The 22,702-nt window shown below is 44.7% G+C and overlaps 1 protein-coding gene across 3 annotated transcripts in view; it reads left to right on the top strand.

The window, feature by feature from the left end:
• The first annotated feature begins 860 nt into the window (after window positions 1–860).
• Window positions 861–22,702, top strand: part of DCUN1D4 (defective in cullin neddylation 1 domain containing 4) — a 76,670-nt gene continuing 54,828 nt past the window's right edge. The window contains exons 1-4 of one of the 3 annotated variants that reach the window (XM_083168528.1): window positions 861–1,062; window positions 17,967–18,037; window positions 19,506–19,545; window positions 21,226–21,340. In XM_083168528.1, the coding sequence (XP_083024654.1) occupies window positions 1,044–1,062; window positions 17,967–18,037; window positions 19,506–19,545; window positions 21,226–21,340 (245 nt within the window). In that variant the 5' untranslated portion in view covers window positions 861–1,043. Of the gene's footprint in view, window positions 1,063–1,298; window positions 1,424–17,966; window positions 18,038–19,505; window positions 19,546–21,225; window positions 21,341–22,702 lie in introns of those variants that run through there. The other 2 variants (XM_083168547.1, XM_083168538.1) reach the window with 2 other exon arrangements.

The raw sequence follows: 22,702 nt of genomic DNA, 5'->3' as shown, positions 1-22,702 counted from the left end.
GTAACCAGGTAGAGGAGGAGGGGTAGAATAAAGCCTCCCTGTGTGGTCCGGGCATGTAGTAAAAAAAACACCGGATGGTCTGGACCACACGGGGAGGCTGTAATCTCCCCTCCCCCATGTCCCTGATGATAGCTATCACAGGGACCCCCCCCGGACAAGACACCCCCCGGACAAGAGACACCCCGGACCGGACCCTAAAAGCTCCGGACTGCAGATTTTGATGTCCTGCCCGGCGGTCCGGAGTCTAGTCCGGGTCCAGTTTTTACATAGTCCCACTAAATGTAAGTTGCGCTTGTTTTGGGGCTTTTTAGGATTAGGTTGGGCTTGTTTTTTCATTCATCAGTTGCTTGTTTTGCATTTCAGAGTTGCCAACTCTGACCGCTGGTTGTCTTTAGTAACCAGGTGGCAAGCGGAGCGGAGCGAGCTACCGTGCCGAAGGGTGGCGAGCATTCTTTTGGGACCCTTGTTCTGAGCTTTCTCCTCCTCTCCCCACCCCCTCTCCTCCCCTGTGACGTCAGGAGGTCCATTAGCCCACTTCAATTCAGACCTAACCGAAATGCTACCCATTACACCATCTGTTCTGCTCCAAACAGATGATGGTTCACACTACAATATAAATATCATCACAAACGTGTCCCCCCTCCCAGCTCTGCTGACCAATTAGATGGTCCGCATAACACCTGCTCATGACGTCACTGCCAGCGCCTTGACAGCTCCGTCACTCTCCAACAACACAAATGGGCGTTCATCAGAACATGACGTCACCATCAAGCCCCGCCCCGGGCGCAATAAGCCGCTCCCCCAAATTCCCGCAACCTCCCTTCTCCCGCCCACATGGCTAGTGAGCCAGTGGCTTGACGTGAGGGGAGTGGGTTGAGAATCCCTTGGCCAATCAACGCGATGGTGGGCGTGTCTAAGCGGTGTGTCTGTGCCCTGCTGCTACTGCCGCTGCTGCGCGGTGTGATTGCGGGGAGAGAGTCACTGAGAGGAGCTGGAGCGGGGGGTCCGGGCCGCTGGTGCCTGCCAGTCTGCGTCACACGAAAATGCACTCGGATGCCGTCAGTAAGTACAGGCCGCGGTCGGATCCCCTCCACCTGCCATAGCCGCTGCATGCCCCCGCTGCCCGGGGAGAGGGAGCAATCCTCATATCCCGTGGTCTTTGACTCTCCTGACACTGTAGTGTTACCCTTAAGTCTGGGTGCTGGGGTGCTACGGGCACTGGGCAGGGTGCAGCTGCGTCTCCGGTTGCTGCGTAATAAATAATAGCCGCCATCATCATCATCGTCTGGCGCTCCCTTCTCCGAGACAGACCTCCCTCTGGCCCCCGTGGGATGCAGCCAGCCTGTCCCTGCAGCTCCGGTGCCAGGGTGCTGCCAGGCTGATGAGTGCCATCTGCTGGCAGGGCAGCCACAGGCATGTACAGGTTTGTCAGCTTTATCCCCTTTGTCCATCTCCTTTGTGCAGGTCACTGAGATTGTTGACAGCCAACTGCCCACATGCAGGTGTTAATATATATCACAAGCAGGTGCCAGTATGTATCAGCTGGTATAGGGATGCCAGTGTGTACCCCAGTGTTGTCACGGGCTTAGGGATAGGGGTTGCCTATATAAAGCAATGCACATTGTGTATGCATAGACGTGCAGGTGGTCTCCTCTATGGGCAGTGGCATAGCAGCTCACCTGTGCACCTTGGTCTGGCACCACCTGTGCATCATGGCGTTACACAGCAGGTACCAAGGGGGTTGCCGCAATGCCCTCTGTGGCTTTGCTTGGAGCAATGTGCCTAGAAAGAGACACCCTGCAAGGTAGAACATGGTGTGGGGAGTGCTGCATGCTCATCGGAACGACCCAGGAATCGCATTATGCATTTTCAATGCGACGGGCAATGATACATTGTGCCATCACTCGCTGCTTCATGTGGTGTGTCACAGGCGGCACAATTTGTTGTGCCATCGCTTAGTATACACATCCTTTAGTGCAGGGGTGGCCAACCGGTCAGAGGTAAAGAGCCGAAAAATATCGGTAGTCAAACTAAAGAGCCGACATCATGCGTGCGCCGAAGGCACATGCGCCAAAAAAAGGGGCGTAGTCTATTTTGACCCCTTGGGTGGGTGTGATACAAATATGCCTCGAATAGTGCAGTGCCATATATACATATGCCCCCAATAGTGCCAGATATACATATGCCCCCCACGGTGCCAAGTATGCACCACACGGTGCCGGGTATGCCACCACAGTGCCAAAAAGCTGGTATGCCCCCACAGTGCCACAAACTGCTATGCCCCCACAGTGCCACAAACTGCTATGCCCCCACAGTGCCACAAACTGCTATGCCCCCACAGTGCAAAATGCCCAGCAGCAGCGCTCACCGTTGTTGCTGCTGCTGCCGGGCAGGGAGAGGACAGTCTGGTGTCCCCCTGCAGTCCTCCTGTCATGTAACCGATGGGAGGAGAGCACAGCACACCGCGCGTCTCCTTCCCCCTCACTTCCCTATGACTGGGCCGCCCACCAGTCAAAGTTTGCTGGCCGGCTCCTGATTGGCTGCTGGCCCACGAGCTCTGATTGGCGGACGGCCCAGTCACAAGGATGCACAGTAAGGGGTAGGAGAGATGCGCGATGCGCGCTCTCCTCCCCTCAGAAGGAGAGGGGATTCAGGGAACCGGCAGCAGGGGGGACTGGGACAGACGGTGGGCAGCAGTGGGAGCAGGAGCCGCACTTTACAAGGGGGAGAGCCGCATGAGGCTCAAGAGCCACAGGTTGGCCACCACTGCTTTAGTGTGTACACAGCATTAGTTGTATGATGGGCTTTTTTGGGACGGGGGAGATTCAGTTACCAGTGCAGTTTTTCCACAGAGAGGCGCTAGTGAAAACTGGGGATGCTGGCATTAGCGTAAACTCTCCAAATGTGTGGCTATGTCCATTTGAACTTCCTATTGGTTTAAATCTCCCTCTCGGGACCATTTATAAATATTTGTGGCATATTCCAAACATTTTTTTTTTTTGTGTGTGGGATACCTGCAAATATTAAGTATCACAAACATGTATTACATACATACAGCAGATGTATCTCATAAGGTCAGGAATGCAAAGCATTCTGGAGATTATACCCCACCGCTAACGCCATCTGAATATGGCGTTGTGCTGCTATATGGAAATCACAGAAATCACATGGAGAGAGTTCCACATCAGACAACCGTGTGTGCGCAGGAGTCCTGACACAGGAGTAAACACATGGTAGAGATCATGCCTATCAGATCTCCTGTCCCCGTGTGTGTTTATCCATACATTACAGTGGTGGTGGTATTGCGCCCCGTTGCAATGCCGATGCGATTCTTGATAAATTATAATATAATTTTTGCTAAAATAATGGTAAAAAGGATGTCAAATCACTGTGTAATAAAAGAAATAATTTATACTCGCCCACCTAGGTACCAGTGATCGATCATCGGGGCTCCCGCTGTGCCTGTGACCCCTGGTGCAGTAAAGTGCTGCTGCAAAGCTGCAGCATCGGAGGTCACAGCAGCCGTGAGCCATAATGACTGACAAGTCCTCCAGGAGCTCCAATCCTCAGGGGTTGTTAAGAATAAGCAGCGGTGGGAGGGGGTTAGTGGTGATGTTGGTACTGGCGCATGCACAGACAGATTTTTAGAACGATAACCCAACATGGTTGTGGAGAGGATTCGCTTTCCCACAAGCTTTGTCTCTTCATGTGATAATTGATACATTCTTGCAGCGTAATCAATTATCGCATTGTGGATAGGGATGATATTATCACCACACTTCTTCATCCTCAGACTTGGGGCGGGATGTATTAATATACATCGCCGCCCTTCGCCTGGCAGCCGCCGCGATGCTGCCGCATATGTACTAACATATGCGGCTAGCATCGGGTTGCGGTGACGGAGACCCCTGCGATACCTTTGATGTGGTCTGCGGGGGTCTCTGTCACATCCCGGCGGCTGCCAGTGTGCCCCTGCGTCTCCTCCTCCCCCCTGCAGCCGGATGTCCTCCTGCTGGGGGCGGAGGAGATCAGGTGGATGGGAGGGGGGGAAGACGTCAGGCGGCGATAGAAGCCCATAGGCTTCTATAGGGTATCGCCACCCTCTGGGTGGCAATACCCTGCCAAGCGAAAACGGGACGGATGGGTGATGGTAAATAGGAAAATGCGGTAAAACCCCCGTTTTACCGCATTTTCCCTTTAGTACATCCCGCCCTTGGACAGGTATTTTATTTATAAAGGTATTTGTATAGTGCACACATTCCTCAGCGCTTTATTTTGAACATTCACATTAGTCCCTGCCCCAGTGGAGCTTACAATCTATATTCTCTACCACATGTATACGCACACACAGGCATTCTAGGATTAATTTGTTGACCTACCAGTATATTTTTGGATTGTGGGAGGAAACCCACCCAAGCACAGGGAGAATATACAAACTCCGCACAGTTAGGGCCATGGTCGGAATCGAACCCATGACCTCAGTGCTGTGAGGCAGTAATGCTAACCATTACTCCATCCGTACTGCCCTGTATTTGCATATGCGTATGCACAGATCCTCAACATTGGACGCCGTTGCAAATTTGCAACGTAGCATACCAACCAGAATGAGGTCCTTTATGCAAAGTGACCAAAATGATGTATCGTATGGGATCCTAGCCACTGTGGAGTTGTGGAGGTGTCGCATGAAAGGCTGTATGCAATACCTCGAGCTAGTTTATGGTATGGAGGCCATAAGGTTTTCAGGGATTGTACTGTATGTGGGTTGAATAGAATAAAATATTTATTCTTCAACACAGAGATTTCAACCATGAAAATGTTTTTTTTTTTTTTGTTCTGAGTTTCAGCCTAGTGCCTCTCCTCCCAATAGGCTAAAGTGGGCGTGATCAAGATCTCCCCCGGATGTCAAAATTGACAATTGTCGGAACGTGCAGTGCCAATTCATGCGTGAGCTAGTACAGTGGCGTGTTATCCTGTTGATGCCCCGGCTTTAAGCAAACATAACATGCGCTGTTACCTACCCTTGCTCACCCATAATGCCTCGTCATACTTCTACACCTGAATTTCATAAATATGATTCTTGCACATCTATGACTTGTACACTATTAGAATATTGTAATGATGCTATGGAAAGGGTTTCTGCACTTTACGAGAACGTTTATTTTCCTTCACCGCAAATTATTCCACATTATTACTATCATTTATTTCTATAGTGCCACAAGAGGTCCGCAGTGCCCAGTTAGAGTCCGTAAACTAGTATACAAAACATGAAAACTGACTTGAGCCCCCCCACACACGCACACAAGGATATAGTGAAATATATCACACAGAAAGGGTTTTCTGAGCTGTATCGTTCCCTATATTGTCTGGCGTGTACACTCAATATCATTAATGATGCACGTTGGTAAGAAAGATTGATGGCTGATAAATATGCAGGTCAATTTTGCTATATAGCCAAATGATCTGCATTTTTAGCGGGTCCTGATGACAGCGGCCAATATTGTTTAGTGTGTATGGACAATATCGGCCGGGTCTGCTAGGGTGTAGGGTCAGTGGTTCTCATCCTCGGTGCTCAAATACCCCCAACAGTGCACGTTTTCCAGGTCACCCGGCAGGTGCACAGATGCACTCATTATTCACTGACAGGTGGAAATAATTATTTCACCTGTGATTCTGTGTGCAGACCTGGCAAACATGCACTGTTGGGGTTGGGATCATTCGTCAGACTGCATTTAGGTCTACAGTCATTAGGTCGACCCCACTAGGTCGACTGGCAGGAAGGTCGACCTGACTTAAGGTCGACATGGGCCAAGGTCGACATGACTTAAGGTCGAATTTGCATAAAGGTCGACATGAGGAAGGTCGACTGGTCATAAGGTCGACATGGGTTTTTCACAGTTTTTTGATCCGAATGTCGAAACAGTCGACATGGACACAGTTGGCAATGAGAATCGGACGCTCGCTATGCTTCGGGCACGGTGCCTCGCTGCGCTCTGCACACTATTTTATTCTCCCACCACGCCCTAGTGGATGGTAGGGCATGAAATACCGCCTGTCGGCACATGTCGGCTCAAAAAACAGTGAAAAACCCATGTCGACCTTATGACCAGTCGACCTTCCTCATGTCGACCTTTATGCAAATTCGACCTTAAGTCATGTCGACCTTGGCCCATGTCGACCTTAAGTCAGGTCGACCTTCCTGCCAGTCGACCTAGTGGGGTCGACCTAATGACTGTAGACCTAAGTTCATTCTAATATATGACCGCATCCCCACTGTTGGGGGGTACTTGAGGACCGAGATTGAGAACCACTGGTTTAGGTAAAAGAAGGAAGGGCACAGGATGGAAGAGGGCCCTTCTCGCCCTTCTTACATTCTAAAGGTTGAATACTGATTTACTCTACTAATACATATTTTCATTGTAGCGGCTTTCCAGAGTTCTTATAGCGTCCAATGACTAGACGGCCGTGTGTACTTACTACTGTACCTGAATGGCCCGTGTGTCATTATGCTTGCGTGCCTCCTGTCCATTGTACAGAATGATGTGGATAACATTGATGAGCCAGTGCTTTTTGTAGGAGTTAGACGGCTTGTGTTAAGCGTACATGTGTCACCAGCACAGTGCATTATATCAATGGCATGCTGTGTAACAGCCCAACAGAAACTAATTACATCAATAAGACATTAGGTACAAAATGCTCAGTGATGTAATTAGTTCATTTTAAATTAATAACCCACACAAGTCTGCCTCCATTTCAGTATGCTGGTGTCACTTACACTTTCATGAGTGTGCAAAGTTACCTGGCACATAGGAATGTTCTCAAGGGGGCAGAACTCCAGTTGTATTGTACTGAAAATGATGTAACCTGGACACATTTGTATTTTCCCAGAGTAACTAAATCTGGATTTAGTGTGGAGCACATTGTTTTGAAGTAATGCAATCTTTAACACTAGATGATTTTTGCTAATTATATGCTCAATATTGATAAAGTTAACAATATTTTTGTGCATTTCGTCTATATCTGTGCACTATATCGTTAACAATGCGCCCGCGGGTTATCGACCCCCCCTCTATCGCCTGAACATGCAGCTGAATCATGAATATTAAGCCCCGTACACACGGGTGGATATATCGCTCACGATGAGCGATGTATTGCTCAGTGTCCCGTTTGCATCAGCGACCAGAGATGGTCGCTGATGAAAAAGAAACTGCCGGGGGAGCCCGTCAGTGGAAATCAGCTGGTCGCAGGAGCATTTTCCTGCGACCAGCGATCACTAAGGTGGAGAAAATGGGAGCGCGCACCCGGCGATATATCGCCGGTGCACGCTCCCATCGCGGGCAATATGGCCGCTCAGTGACCATATTGCCTGCGATATTCGACATAATCGCCCCTGTGTGTACACAGCCATAGGGTATTCAATTAGGTGTGATTTTTTTTTTTCTCTGGACAAAAAATCTGCACTTTAAAAAACAAACAAAAAAAAACATTTTTTTAGGGCGAATGGGGATTTGCCCTATTTAATTCGAGGGATGATTTTTCGCCTAGGTGAAAAATTCAGAAGTAGCGAAAAACAACTGGATTGGTGAATAAGTTGACGATCTACATGTTTTCACCACTGTGCTGGTGAAATTTTGCCTGTTTTCTCCAGTGCCTTTTCGCTGAAAAAATAAATAAATGAAAAGGCATTGGCGAAAAATGCCTTCGATGCGGCAAAAACGGCCTATGCGAAAAAAACAAAACTAAATGACTAACTCCCCTTTAGTGTTAGGAAGTTCCAAGCCGTTGAAGGGACATCCTGAGCATTGCAACATTTGTGGTGTTGTCTCTGGGGGTGGGAGCTGAAATGCAAACAGCGGCATCCATAAATGCATAAATGGAGCTATATATGTATAGCTCTGTTGGGCGCCCTCTAGTGGCTGCCTTCAGCAAAAAAAAGTTGAATCTGGCCCTCTAAATGTACACACAGGCCCTTATTCAGATCTGATCGCAGTACAAATTTATTCTCAAAATGGGCAAACCCATGTGCACTGCAGGTGGGGCAGATTTAACATGAATAGAGAGAGGTGAGGTGGCCACACACAAGCAGATTTATCTTCAGATCTGGCTGGTTGGAACAAAACATGGTTATGGATGAGAGCAAATGACAGTTGACCACTTGCTTGGAAATGCTGGGAAAACTAACAAACTGTCACTCCTCCATAACAATGTTTTTGTTCCAACCAGCCAGATCTGAAGATAAATCTTACTAGTGTATGGGCACCTTCAGATTTTGTGTGAGTTATTTTGTTTCTATGCAGGGTAAATACTGGCTGCATTATTTTTACACTGCAATTTAGATTTCAGTTTCAACACACCCCACACAAATTTAACGCTCTCTATATATGTTATATACATCTGCCCCACCTGCAGTGCACATGGTTTTGCACATTTTGAGAACAAATTTGTACTGCAATCAGATCTGTATAAGCGCCACAGTTGGAGAGCTCCTTTATTAGTTCTGCCAGCTTCTAGGCACCTCCTATGCAAAACTTGGCTTCCACTACTGTATCCTCTTTCAAATGAAAACTACCCACACACGTATACTGATGTGCAAACACTACAACGTTCTGTATTAAATGCTTGATAATGCTGTGAACACATTTAACTGAGGAAAAATAATACTTCGCATCAAGGGGCATTCTTTGAATTCAAACAAGTGTTTTGTTGATGTGCTGTGTAGTTGCTATGTTCTACTTCCTGTTAGTATTTTACTTTATAACAGTTGCTAATGGCTTGCACATATGGTTATTGGAGGAATCTGCAGGCTTTCCTGTTCGGTCAGGAGAAAGATGTCGTCTGATGCAGTACTGACTCGAAATGAGTTATTCTTGTTTATAAAGAGCCCACCATATCATGTTGAACTTCACAAAGAATATTTTAATATTGTAGTTCTAGTAGAGGTTATGGGCTACATACCACCAGCTTGTGAATGTCATGGAGAAAAGTATTTGTCTGCATTACTAAAATCTATGTTGGGAGCATGACGGGGAGAAGAATAACAAGCATGGGTCCGGATCATTCTGGCGAGAGTCAATTGGTTGACCACTATTGGCAATATGTCGACATAGTTAAAATGCTGACGTGGAAATGGTCAACACCGGAAAAGTTCAAAACAAGCTTTTCACTGTTATTTTTTTTTTTTTTGGTATCTGTCGACATATGATGACACGGACCCCCAATTAGTGTAGCCCACTCGGCACACTATTCAATTTTCCATCTATGCCGACATGAATGGAGAAGTCAGCTTAAAAAAATCATGTCGACCTTTTTCTGAGGTAAACCTATTGCATGTTGACCGTGTCCTATTGGCTCCACCTATCAACTGGAATCAACAAGCATAGTGCAAAAGATGATCTCTGATTGTCTTAGAATTAATCCAATGCACCGAACCCTTTAGAAACTTCCCACTGATCACCACCAAAAGCTGTGATCCACGGTTAAAGTGAGGGAGAAGGGGATGCTCTCCTCCTTGTCAGCAGTATACACCCAAATTTAGATGTACGGTCTCCAGAGGTTACTTTCATAAGGGGGTTGCATGTTTCTTATGTGCTCTGCTTTCCCCAGCCAGCCGCCAGGAATGGGTGATATCGGCCCAAATCGATTTAGTGTATGGGGGCCTTTAGAGTTCTTCTGTGTGACTAATTGCTCATTCAAGAGATCTTACAGTTCTTTAAATTAATAAAATGACCCAATTTTATATTATTAAAATTAGTCAACCACGTACCTCTGTGCCTTCTACACATCTGTGTTCTGCAATTGGGGTCTCCACTGGTACCATGGTGTGAGAAATGAGTCTGACTAGAAGCGTAACATACATTATTCAATGGGAAGACGTACTCTCTGCCTTCTTCCACCCCACATCCATGTGAAGTGTTTATAGTGAATCAAAAATTAATTTCATTTGACTTCTTTCCTCAACCCATTTCAGTCTATGACCTGGGAATGATGGTTAGTCTAGAAAGCTTATCTCTTATATATTTATCCAGATCTGTCACTCATCCCCTGTGTGTTTAACACTGGGCGGGGTTACAAGAGTGATTGACAGCGTTATACACACAGTTTCTGCCTTAGAACACCCACCACCCCGCCCAGCATTATACACAAACCGCCCCCCCCCCCCCCGACCAGGGAAAAGACCAGCATTCTACACACCACAACCCCCTTGACATCACCTCCCCCCGCCCAGCCAGGGCTACAGCACATGCCCATCATCCACCATTATACACCACAGCCAACTGGTGTAGGTGAGCGGCGGGTCTGCACGCACACCCCCTCCCCCTGTGAGCGGGTCTGCCTGCATCCCCAACCCCCCACGAGCGCCGGGTCTGCCTGCACCCCCAGAGCAGCGGGTCTGCACGCATGCACCCCCCCCCCCGCTGGACTGTATGAGCAGGTCTGCCTGCACCCCACCCCTCGCTGAAGCAGCAAGTATGCCTGCACCCCCCCCCCTCAAGCAGCGAGTCTGCCTGCACCCCCCCACCCCATAGAACCCAAAGAGGCTCCCAGGCCACTAAACATAAAAATAAACCGCCAGCTTCTGGTACAGTTTCCTCTCCCCCCTCACCAGTTCATGCCAGCACTGTGGACTCCCTAGAAGACACTTCTTACTCCACTTCCACACCCGCACAATGAACCAAAGAAATTTAAGAGATGCTCTCTCCACTGCTGGACTCTAAATTAGCCCCACTGATGGAGGCAATTAATAGGCTCACCCTGCAGATTTCACAACACTCCACCAGATTAACCGAGGTGGAAAGCAGGATGTCTACCCTGGAAGATGACCTCCATGTGGTTAATACTCAGCTACAAGCCTGTGAATCAACCATTGTGGCCCTGCTTGACAAAGTAGAGGATCTCGAAAACCAGAATATGAGAAACAACCTGCGACTCATTGGGCTACCCAAACCCAAACATTGTTTGTCCTTGGTCTCTGTGTGGCTTCCAGATACCCTGGCATTAAGATCTGAAGTCTCTATTATAATTGAACAAGCTCACCGAGTGGAACCAAGCCACACAACCGCGCTCAAGACCAGTGGTGTTTACACTACTCAACTACTTGGACAAGGTGAAAATGATGGCGCTTATCGAAAGGCTACCTCCATACGCTATGAATCTGCACGCATCCTCCTATTTCACGACTTCTCATTTCAAGTCTAACAAAAGAAGAGAATTCTCTCCCATCTGCAAGAAACTTTTTGCCAATAACATTTGTTTTACATAGTAATTAAGTCCTGAAAAAAGACGTAAGTCCATCGAGTTCAACCTATCTAACTTGTAACTACTGACTTGAGTAAGTCATATCTATAGTATGCCCTTAGTGGCCAAAAATGTATCCAGTTTTGATTTAAATTCATTAAGGTAGGTGCTGTTATCACCCCCACCGGCAATGAGTTCCGGAATGTTACTGATCTAATGGTGAAGAATCCTCTTCTTAATTCAGCACGGAATTTGTTTTCCTTGAGCCTCAGTACGAGCCCGCGTGTCCTAAGTATAGGCCTGTTAGTGAACAAATCATCTCCCAGTTCCATTTGATTCCCAGTCCTGTATTGGAACATATTAATCATATCTCCTCTCAACCTCCGTTTCTCCAGTGAAAACCTATTCATCCTGGTTAACCTATCCTTGTATTCTAGTGATTCAAGACCTTTTACTAGCTTAGTCGCCCTTCTCTGTACCTGTTCCAAATCATTTGTCCTTTTTAATGGTGCAGTGCCCAGAACTGAACACAATATTCCAAGAGTGGTCTCACCAATGCCTTGTAAAGAGGCACTATCACATCCCTTGAATCCATACCCCTTTTAATGCATGCCAGTATCCGGTTTGCTTTTGCTGTTGCACTTGAGCAGTGTGCACTATTACCCAATTTTTCATCTGTGATGACCCACAAGTCCTTCTCTACAGCAGAATTTTCTATAATAACCCCATTTAGCCTATAAGTAGCTTGTTCATTTTACATTTTTCAACGTTAAACAGCATTTTCCAACTTTATGCCTACCTTTCCAATTTATTTAAGTCACTCTTCTATACCCGGCCAAATTGAGAATAACCCACAAAGGGAAATCTTACTACTTTGACACACTGAAAGCTGCTCAGAACTTTCTCCACTCCATGCATAATAGCCCATCGCACTCAATTATGGCTAAGGAGGACATGCCGCCATCTGCTAAGTATATTGCTATTAACGTTATAATCTTCCTGTTTTAGAAATTTTTACTTTTGTCACTTTTGACAGTAGGGTTACTGAGTTACGTTTTTACTACTGATTCTCCATCTGGCTATATTATTGGGGCTTCCCTGGTCCCTACCCGCTAAACCTCTTTACTGTTACTATTTGTTTAGGACTTCCTTGTTTTGGGAAATATTGTTTCCTTCCTCTTATCTTAGGAGTTACATTACTTTGTCAACAGCCCGTTAGTGTTAAAAATGTTGCAGTATAACTGAACCCAAAACAGCTTATTTTCTATTTCATGTTATTTCTTTACTGTGTATTATGTTTGATATTTTATGTTGTTGATATGACCATGATTGATATTTTATGTTGTTGATATGATCATTTTTTATTTAATGACACCTCACGTAGTTTCCCCCCTGCTCACTGGGACAGGTGGGTACTTCAAAAGCATATTAGCCCTACTAGTGACCACCCTGCCCAGGGAATCGGATCATTGCTAGAGTGGGCAATAGGGCTTCACAATCTAACCTGGAAGGGCCCAATACACCGCTTAAGAGGAAAAAAGTTTTGTCCCATCTTAGAAAATTCCACCCTGATATTGCATTTATTCAGGAGACACATTGGAAAGCTTCTAATGTCCTTAATTTCTCTTTTAAAAAGTACTTTATAGATGATTTATACATTCTGGCTTGCATTTATGACCCTCCAGGTACTAACACCATGTTCTTTTCGGATATCTACACCAAGCTACAAGGTTGGACGGAAGGTTCTTTAGTGCTGGACAGAGACGTTAATGCATTCTTAGACCCTCACCTCGATGTTACGACTCATCCTGATAGGATTATTGAACATAGACATCCTGACTACCTTGTCCCCTTTTAATAGACTCTCTCCACCTTGTTGACCCCTGGCACCTCTTAAACCCTGATGCCAGAGAATATACTTTTTTGTCCCATTGCCACAATACGTTCTCTATACTGGACTACTGGTTGTTAGTCAATGCTATACACCATAGGATGGAGGATGCTTCTAATGCTGACATTTTAGTTTCTGACCATGCTCCTATTAAACTGAGTTAACAAAGCATTTGCACAATCCTTTTAATTGGTGGTTCCTTTATCACCAAGCCAGCTTTCTTAACTATGTCACAGATGATGACGTTCATAGTGAGATGCAAAATTGGCTTATGACACTTTGGTTACAGAGCGAGCTAACATAAATCTCCAATACAGTGAAAAAAAAAATTCTGATGGGGCAACCGCCCGGGTAAGCTCCTAGCTAATTTAGTTAAGGCGGCCATGGGTCACAAGCCCATTTCTTCTATAAAAACTGAGCGTTATAAGATTACCACTGACCCGGCACAGATAGCTGCTACCTTCTGGACCTACTTTGAATATCTATACCAAGCACCTCCTGTTTACCCCCTTAATATTACAAAGTTTTTAGACCAAGCTTGCATCCCCCTACTGTTGCCCGAAAGCCGAGATCTTTTGATGTCACCTGTCACTAATGTTGAAGTAGAAAACATTATCAAATCTCTACCTTCACATAAGGTGGGCATTCTGGGGCACAAATTCCTAGAATGACCATAAGAAATGAACTCCTGGCAAAAGTTTTTTGCTCACCAAACTGGCAGTGACCATTAAAAAAACTATCTTATCCCAATGATCCATCCCCCATGTCCCTGTCCTACCCTCCCTAGAATATTACGATGGACTGGACAGAAACTTCACTTGAAAAGGAGAGACTGGTGGCAAAGTTTTATTTTTTTTGACACATGGTTGGCATATATTCAAACCCTGTCCCTGTCTCCTCCCCCCAGCCCCCCCCCCCCCCCAGAAGGCGGCCCTCAAAAACTTTCTTGCACACGTCATGGTACCTTCTAGAATCTTTTTTTTATTTATTTTTTTTATAATTTGTTTATTGGTGAATCACGATACAAAATAGAAATCGCTCCATAACATAGAAGCATAAAAGTATACACACAAATTGGAAAAGTCATTTGTGGTGTAGTAGCAAACGTGATCCTGTTTAACAATTTTATAAAGAAATGAGAAAAAAATTGTGAGAAGAGGATAAGATAAGAAAAAGGAAAAAGAAAGAGACCAGGAAGTAGAGAAGGAAGAGGATGGAGAATGGAGGTAGGAAGAAAGGTAGAAGGAAAGCAAAAGGGTGGGTCCTCGGTGGACTATGATAATAGCAGTAATATATTAGGGATCAGTCAACAAGGCTCGGTATCATATAGTAAAGGGGGAGGTGATCTGTTGCAGGGAAGCCCAAGGAGTCCAAACAGAATTACATTTTTTTAGAGGAGTGTTTGAGGATGCTTGTCATATACTCCATGCGGTACACGTGCCATAAGCGGGATTTTATGGAGTGCATGGAGGGAGCCGCCAGCTTTTTACAATCCATCGGGATCTTGCAAGTGGTCACAGAAACCACATGACGCATCATTTTGTTTTGTAGCTTGGATAGGGTTGGAACGTCTAGTAGTAGGAGAAAATATTTGGGGTCATTTGGAATGGGTGCAAGTAATAGGTTTTCTATGTACTAGATGACCTCAGCTATCTTAGGGCATGTCCACCAGATATGCATGAATGATCCTGCGGCATCGCATCCTCTGCAACATCTGTCTGATACATTTGGGTATGTTTTGCTAAGTCTAGAGGGAACATAGTACCACCTATAAAGCATTTTATAGGTGTTTTCTTTAATTTTGACACCTATAGAACTAGAGGCAGCGTTTCCCCAGATCTCTGACTAATCCTCTTCAGTTAATGAACCATTTAGGTCTGTTCCCCAGGCCTTTTCAGAGGCGGCTAGTTGAGGGGTGGATTTATCAATGAGTAATGTGTATATTAGAGAAATCAGTCCTCTATTGGTGGACCGTCAAAGGCACAGTGCCTCAAAAGTAGATAAGGGCCTGTTAGTGACAATAGGCTTTGCTGTGGAGTGAAGATGTCTAAGTTGAAGGAACTGAAAGAAGTTCCTAGTAGGTACTCCTTTGTCAGCTTGGATCTGAGAAAATTGGGGAAAAATCTCATATCTGGTGATGTCGTTAAGAAACATGCCTCTGCCTTTCCACTGGAGGAATGCAGTGTTGTGCATGCCTGGATGAAAGACAGGGTTATGTAGGATGGGGATGATAGGGGATGGGCTGGGTGCTAAATTATACTTTTTATTTGCATACAGATAGGGACCAATACAGGATCGGGTGGGAGGTTATACCTTTTAGGTCGCTTGAGTCTCGGGATCCAGAGAAGGGAAGAGACAGAGGAAAGTCCCAATTCGGCAGCCTCAATATCCGTCCAGACCTTCCTTGCCTCAGGGTTAATCTTTAAGTAATGATCCTCCATTTTAATATTGTATTAATTTTGTCTGATTTTGTCTAGCCCTTGCTATATTAATGAATCTGCAATATATCATTGTAGTTAAGTTACCTTTCTATTTTATTTTACGTTACTGTCTTTAACGGAATTTATTGTATTTATTCGTTACATTTTGTATTGTAATGAATTGTCCTGTCAATTTTTTTTTTTTTAAATAAATAAATAAATAAAAAGATTCAGTGGTTTGCCAAAACAAAAACCTCTTTGATCTAGTGTGAGCTATAGTGTGCTTACTCAGTTGTAGTATTCTATGTCAGGATGTATAATGCTGACATGTTCAAAATGTGGACCGTTGACATGTTGATATCTAAAGTGCAGACACTGACATAAAGTAGAATGTTGACACTTACATATTAGCCTTCAACTAACCGTAACCTGAATTGCAGCCTAACCCGTATTGCATGTGCCAGCATTGTAACTGTTAAGGGCACCATCCTCTATTATGATATGGCCACTTTTTTTATTCCATGCCGATGAATCGCATAAAAAGTGACACATCGCATGTCGTTTTCCTGCAACATCGATGCCCTACACCTGCAACATCGATGCCCGTACATCTCGCTAGGCGTGTAGGCCCCATTAGTGTACTTTATCACAAGTCCTATTTGTTTTTGTTATTAGACCTATTGACTGCAGATTTAAAATCTTTTCCTATTTTTTGTACTGTTTAGTATTTTTTTTTTTTTTTTTATTACAAACTCATAGATTGCTCTGACCAAGTTTTTTTTTAACCTGCTGGAGAATGTATTGTGTACTTGACATCATGTTATAGAGATCAGTCATCATCATTTTTGGGAGCCATTGAAGTATCAGTGAGAACACGTCCGATTAATCGTACCGCGGGGTCATGGAGGTGCTCTTGTGTACATGAGCTATTAAAGGTTTTAAACACTGTTAGACGTAATCCACGGTCTGTCACATATGATTGGCCAATTTGCCTTCTAGTTAGTTGTTAACAGAATATCTACCTCACTTTCGTTATCCGTCCTGGTTGGATAATTCCTTAATCTTTATCCGGTAAACAGATGGTTTCAAACCTGGCTATCAGTATGTTACATCTAAAGCATGCTGCTGTGTTTCTCCATTGTGGGCTAGGTATTGGATGGGAAAATATCAGTGTTACAAATCGTATAAAATAGAATTAAATTTGTTAAACCTGCATAAGATCACGTTCTATCTAACCCTCCCCTGGGAACAATTACAGAACATCTATCCTGAATAGACATGCCTAAAGCTCATCTCTTCATTAAGACACATTGGGGGTGCCCTTCCTTCAGTTCATAATAGGCCTACCATAAGGGAGGGAACAAATTTAAATAAAGTGCTATGGATACGGTTCAGTACCTAACTCTTGATTAAAAACTATGCTGGTCTGTCGCTGAAAAGAACGATGGTATCTGTAGCAGACTATACACTAAAAATTCCAGTTTATTGCTTATATGTCATTCTTGGCTTTAGTTATGTGGTCAGTAACGGATTTGCTTCTTTTTCTGCACATTTTTATTTTTGGAAGCCACAAGCACTGGTTTTGCCTATCATACCCCTTTCACATCGCAAAAATAACCCAGGTAGACCCAGGTCTCTGTGCGATTTGAAAGGGCCACTTTGAATTTCCCGGGTCCAGCAACCCGGCATCCCGAACTGTGTTCAAAGAAGGGTTAATCCCAGGTCAGAGCTGGTTGCACTTCAGTAACCCCAGTCCCATTCACACCATGGAGGAGGCAACGCTTGGAGACACAATTAGTTCCAGGCAATGTCTTCTACCCCTATGATGCTCCTGCCTGCCTCTCTGGTTCCCTGTGGGCAGCAAAATATAGCAAATGCCAGGTCGCTCTCGGCAAGGACCCGTGTCCAAATCCTGGTTGCGACCCAGCATTTGCGATGTGAAAGAGGTATTACATTGACCATAAAGATTACATGTAAAAACAGAGGTCACTCTTTGAGAACCAGGCCTTTTTCCATCTAAAGCCTTGTACACACAGGGCGATATATTGCTCACGCTGAGCGATATATCGCTCGGTGTCCCGTTTGCATCAGCGACCAGAGATGGTCGCTGATGAAAAAGAAACTGCCCGGCAGTGGAAATCAGCTGGTCGCAGGAGCAATCACTACGGGCAGGAAACGGGAGCGCACACTCCCATCGCTGGCAATATGGTCGCTCAGTGACCATATTGCCAGCGATATTTGCTATAATCGCCCCCGTGTGTACGCACCATAAGGTTTTAATCCTTATGTATTTATTTTAGCAATAATGTATTGATTTGAGTGCCTATATAACATATTCTAAATATATAACAGTAAGAATAAACTACAATAAGTAATGTCTCATGTATTACACTAAAAATATAACTATATCTCTAATGTTCTAGATTTTCAGCTGAACTCCCATCTATCAACACTGGCAAATATTCACAAGATATACCACACACTCAACAGGCTGGTAATACATGGCATTGATCTTAGCATTTGGGATAGCTGTGTTCATTTTGAATTACTTCTCTTCTAAGGGTAAACTTTAAATTCCATATAGTGTCAAAATCTTAACAACTGATTTGGTTTTGGCAAATTATTTTGTTTTGTCTGCTCAATTATGTTTAGGGATTCCGTGAAGTGAAGGGGGGAAATTTTAATAGGATTAAATCTTCAGGCTTTTTTTTAAAGCGGCAATCATTTACACTTCAAAATCAAACTGGTTTTGAAATGATTGCCTCTTTAAAAAACTGGAGATTTCGGTACTTATGTAGTATCTGGGCTGCCGATTTTGTGATTGTATGCCTTACCTTAAGGCATACAATCAGATGCGATGCGATTCGATGCGATTTTGCATAGGATTCAATGTTAAGAAGGTCCTGTTCATTTCCCCACTATCCAAGTGGGCATAGAGTTGATTTTATATAGCGTGGCGAGCGCAGCGAGCCACCGTGCCCGAAGCGTGGCGAGCGGCCGCATATTTCTTAAAAAGTATTCTGTGTCCCCTCGCGGGGCTCGCTACGCTCGCCACGCTTCGGGCTCCGTGGCTCGCTACGCTCGCCACAGGTTTATATCCAACTCCATGCCCACTTGGATAGTGGGGAAAGGAAAAGGACCCCTTTTTCCCATTGAATTCTATGTTAAAATGGACTCAGACCATTTTAACATTGAATCCTATGGAAAAATCTTGACCATCGCATCGCATACGATTTGGTCGCATGCGATGCGATACGATGCGATGCGATCCGATCCGATTTTTAAATCGGCAGCCCAGATACTACATAAGTACCGAGATTTCTTACCAAATCTCTCTCTTTCTGAATCTCTCATCCATTTAAAATTCACCCAATATGTGTGATTGACAGACAGTACAGCCATTATAGGGAATACAAATGCAAGGAAGCTATGTGGACTTTTAACCCCTTGAGTGGTGGCGTTTTGCTGGGGCAGGACAAACCTACCAGGGCAGTTTAACGTTTCATAACATCTGGAATGTTAAACGTGGTGGTCTACGATCCCCAGCAAGAACTGTGGGGTAAATTTACTAAGATGGGAGTTCTATTGAAGTTGGGATGTTACCCATAGCAACCAACCAAATGATACTTATTTATTTAGCACCTGTTATATATAATATATATATATATATATATATATATATATATATATTATATAGAATCTGATTGGTTGCCCATAGCAACATCTCATCTTCAATAGAATTCCCATCTTAGTAAATTTACCCCAGTGATGTTCACATAAATTATCAGGTACTTCTAGTATATAATAGTAAAAAAGTTATATTACATGAACTGGTAGTTACATTTAAAAGGAATACAAAAGTTGCAGTTGGAAAATTGAAGACCTTAAGCTTTACCATCGTATGAATATATAGGCGAGTAGACGATTTGCTACATTCAGGATTTTTCATTTCTTGCCTGCAGAATTTGGCAGAAGACGTGGGTCAAGACGAGCACCAGACAGGTAAACTTTCATTCTGAGTTGAAGTGTTTTACCCTACATTACATATGTGTTCTACCGTCACCGCGGCTAGTAATGTAAATACAGAAATTGATGTAGGGCAAAAAGCTGAAATCATAATGCAAAGTAAGTTGGTTTGATGTGACCTCAATGGAGCTGGGATTTTTATGTAGTCATTGCAAAACATGTACTTAAGTATATTGCAAAATCTTGCCGATATATGTACATACTGTAAAAACGATGTAATAGCAAATAAGCTTTATATTAGTATTTAAAAGTTTTTATTTAATATTTATAATATATGTATTTACATAAAAATACCAGCTGTATTCACCTGGCTGCAATCTGTGGATGACATTTCTATTAAATTGGGTAATAGATGTATACTTTGTAGTAAGGCACATTATTGGATGTCTTAAGGTGCCCATAAACTAGACCGATATTGGCCGATTTCACCCGATCCTGATGGATCGAGCCGAGAAATTGGCCCAAATGGGATGTGTTTGATGTACCCCTCAGGTCCTATGCACGGGCCAGTGCGCACTGAACCTGAGCCATAGGTCAAACCTGCTGTCCATCTGACCTCCGACTCTTCCCCCCCCCCCCCCCTCCCCTTGGCAGGGCATGTGAAAGGACTGCTTCAATCCCGCAGCCCGGGAAGGTGGCTCAGGGGAGTCGGATGGCCCATAAACTGATACGATACATCGCAGTAGTGTATGGGGCACCCTTTGACCGAGCAAATGCACTTTGGTGATGAAATGTAAACGTAAACAAAGCACTTTGCAAGGGCTACAGATCCAGGGAATTCTTTATTTTTTGGCATACAGAGAAATACTGGAGGCATTGGCAGTTTCTGCATCAGTGCGCCACCAAGGAATTTAATGTCCATGTGAATATGTTAAGTTCCAGTTCATTAGTTTTTTATGATGTTAGTTTAGGGTACATTACTCCATTTGAAATAAAGCAGGCCGCATGTATCAGATGATTCTCCTAACCTGGCGTGTACAGATTTTATGGAATTTCTGAAGTCCTCCCACAACTGAAATTTCCATTTGTGTTGTGTGGATTGTCACAAATAAAGTGACCTTAGTCACAAAGTTACCGAGGTTCAGGCCTACTTCCCATTTGTGGTGGTCACATAAGAGATGCCCACACTTTTTTACAAGTAATCGCATTTTAGAACACATGCGTAAACCTTCAGTAATACAGACCTACTGTAGGTATACAGCTTTAAACCTATTCTGTACCAACCATGACGTTACATCACCCAAGTACTGTGCTGTGGGAAGGAGGGGATAAGGGAATTAGTGCTCATCCCCACCCACAACAACTGTGTACCGGGAAAAATGGCTGCTTTAGCTGTACAGCTCTTATGGCTGTGGCAGGAGTAAGAGGAGATGTTTAGGATGATATTGCCCACTCTAACCAGTAGCATAGTTTCAATTTGCTGTACTGTTTAACTAAGAACACTCATGAGTGAATTGTAATTGGCCGGCATGGAAGCTGTTTCTGGAAGTTACTAGAACGTTCAGACCTGGATATCTTTCTTGCGTGATTCCTTGCTCTCATCTTCCGCCATTCCTAGTGTGGTATTTTCCCGGCAGTTAAGAATTCTTATTTTGTAGGTGAGGAACACTTGCTGCTTGAATAGCTTTATAGGTAACTTCTGCTAATCCTTTCCAGGGAGTCTGCGTTCCTGCAGTACTTCAGACTGCTTCACCAAAACGATGCCGCCACGGAAAAAGAGGAGACCTACAGCCGGGGACGACCTGTTGGCTAAGAAAAGTAGACATGACGGGTAGGAAAATTTTATGTTTTTTTTTATTTTTTATTATATTGTTTTGCCATTATTAGGTAGACTTCTTCTTGGTTGATCTCTAGTCTAGACCATGGATCCTGAAATATAAGATGCCTTCTGTTAACCCCTTCCCGACATTTGACGTACATTTACGTCATGGCCGGGATGTACTTCCCGACACATGGCATAAATGTACGTCATGACTTTAAACTGTCACTGCGTCTCGAGACGCAGTGACAGAGGGACGATGTCTGCTGTCCCTGACAGCAGACATGTCCCTGCATGCCCAGGGGGGGCTGCGATGTCGCCCCCCCGTCGGCGATCGCTGTGATTGGCTGTTCCGTGTGAACAGCCAATTACAGCGTTTTCCTGTGTTACCAGCGAATCAGACGCTCGGTAACACAGGTGTCAATCACCGCCGGGCGTCAGGGGGCATGAGGGGGTCATCGGTGACGATGACACCTCACCCCACCCTCACCCCACCTGCCCCCAAGGCTGTGATTGGTCCGTGGGACCCACGGACCAATCACAGCCAAGGCGCGACATTTAAACTAACGGTGACTGCGCTGCAGACGCCATTCCGGTCTGGAGTAGCGTGCAGAGCGGTCACCGTGCCTATCTGCCGTGATACTGACCTGATCCTTGCTAATACTTACCTGATCCTTGCAAATACCTTACCTGATCACTTGATCACTGCTTGTAGCGTGCTGGACGCTTCCTGGATCTGACTTCCTGAGACTTCCTGCTGCTGCTGCAGTGTGATAGAGAGATAGAGAGAGAGAGATAGAGAGAGATAGAGAGATAGTGACAGAGAGAGCTATATTTTGTGTCTGCTACCCCCCCTTTTTGGGGGTGCAGGGTTTTTTTATATATAAATAACTGTCGCTGCTGCTGCAGTGTCATAGTGATAGATAGTGATAGATAGTGAGAGATAGAGAGATTTGTGTCTGCTACCCCCCCTTTTTGGGGGTGCAGGTTTTTTTTTTTATATATATAACTGTCAGTGCTGCTGCTGCAGTGTCATAGTGATAGATAGTGATAGATAGTGAGAGATAGAGAGAGATAGTGACAGAGAGTGATAGAGAGTGTATATTTTGTGTCTGCTACCCCCCCTTTTTGGGGGTGCAGGTTTTTTTTTATACATATAACTGTCAGTGCTGCTGCTGCAGTGTGATAGATAGTGAGAGATAGAGAGAGATAGTGACAGAGAGTGATAGAGAGTGTATATTTTGTGTCTGCTACCCCCGCCTTTTGTGCTGATCACCATATCTGAGGTGATCAGCAACTTTTTGGGGGCGCAGAGGTTTTTTTTTTTATATATACCTGTCAGTTGCTGCCAGTTGCACCAAAGGTTGTGCACCT

Source organism: Crinia signifera, chromosome 1 (assembly GCF_055691185.1).
Source record: "Crinia signifera chromosome 1, ASM5569118v1, whole genome shotgun sequence".
Taxonomy (NCBI): domain Eukaryota; kingdom Metazoa; phylum Chordata; class Amphibia; order Anura; family Myobatrachidae; genus Crinia; species Crinia signifera.
This window is presented reverse-complemented; position numbering and strand designations above follow the sequence as displayed.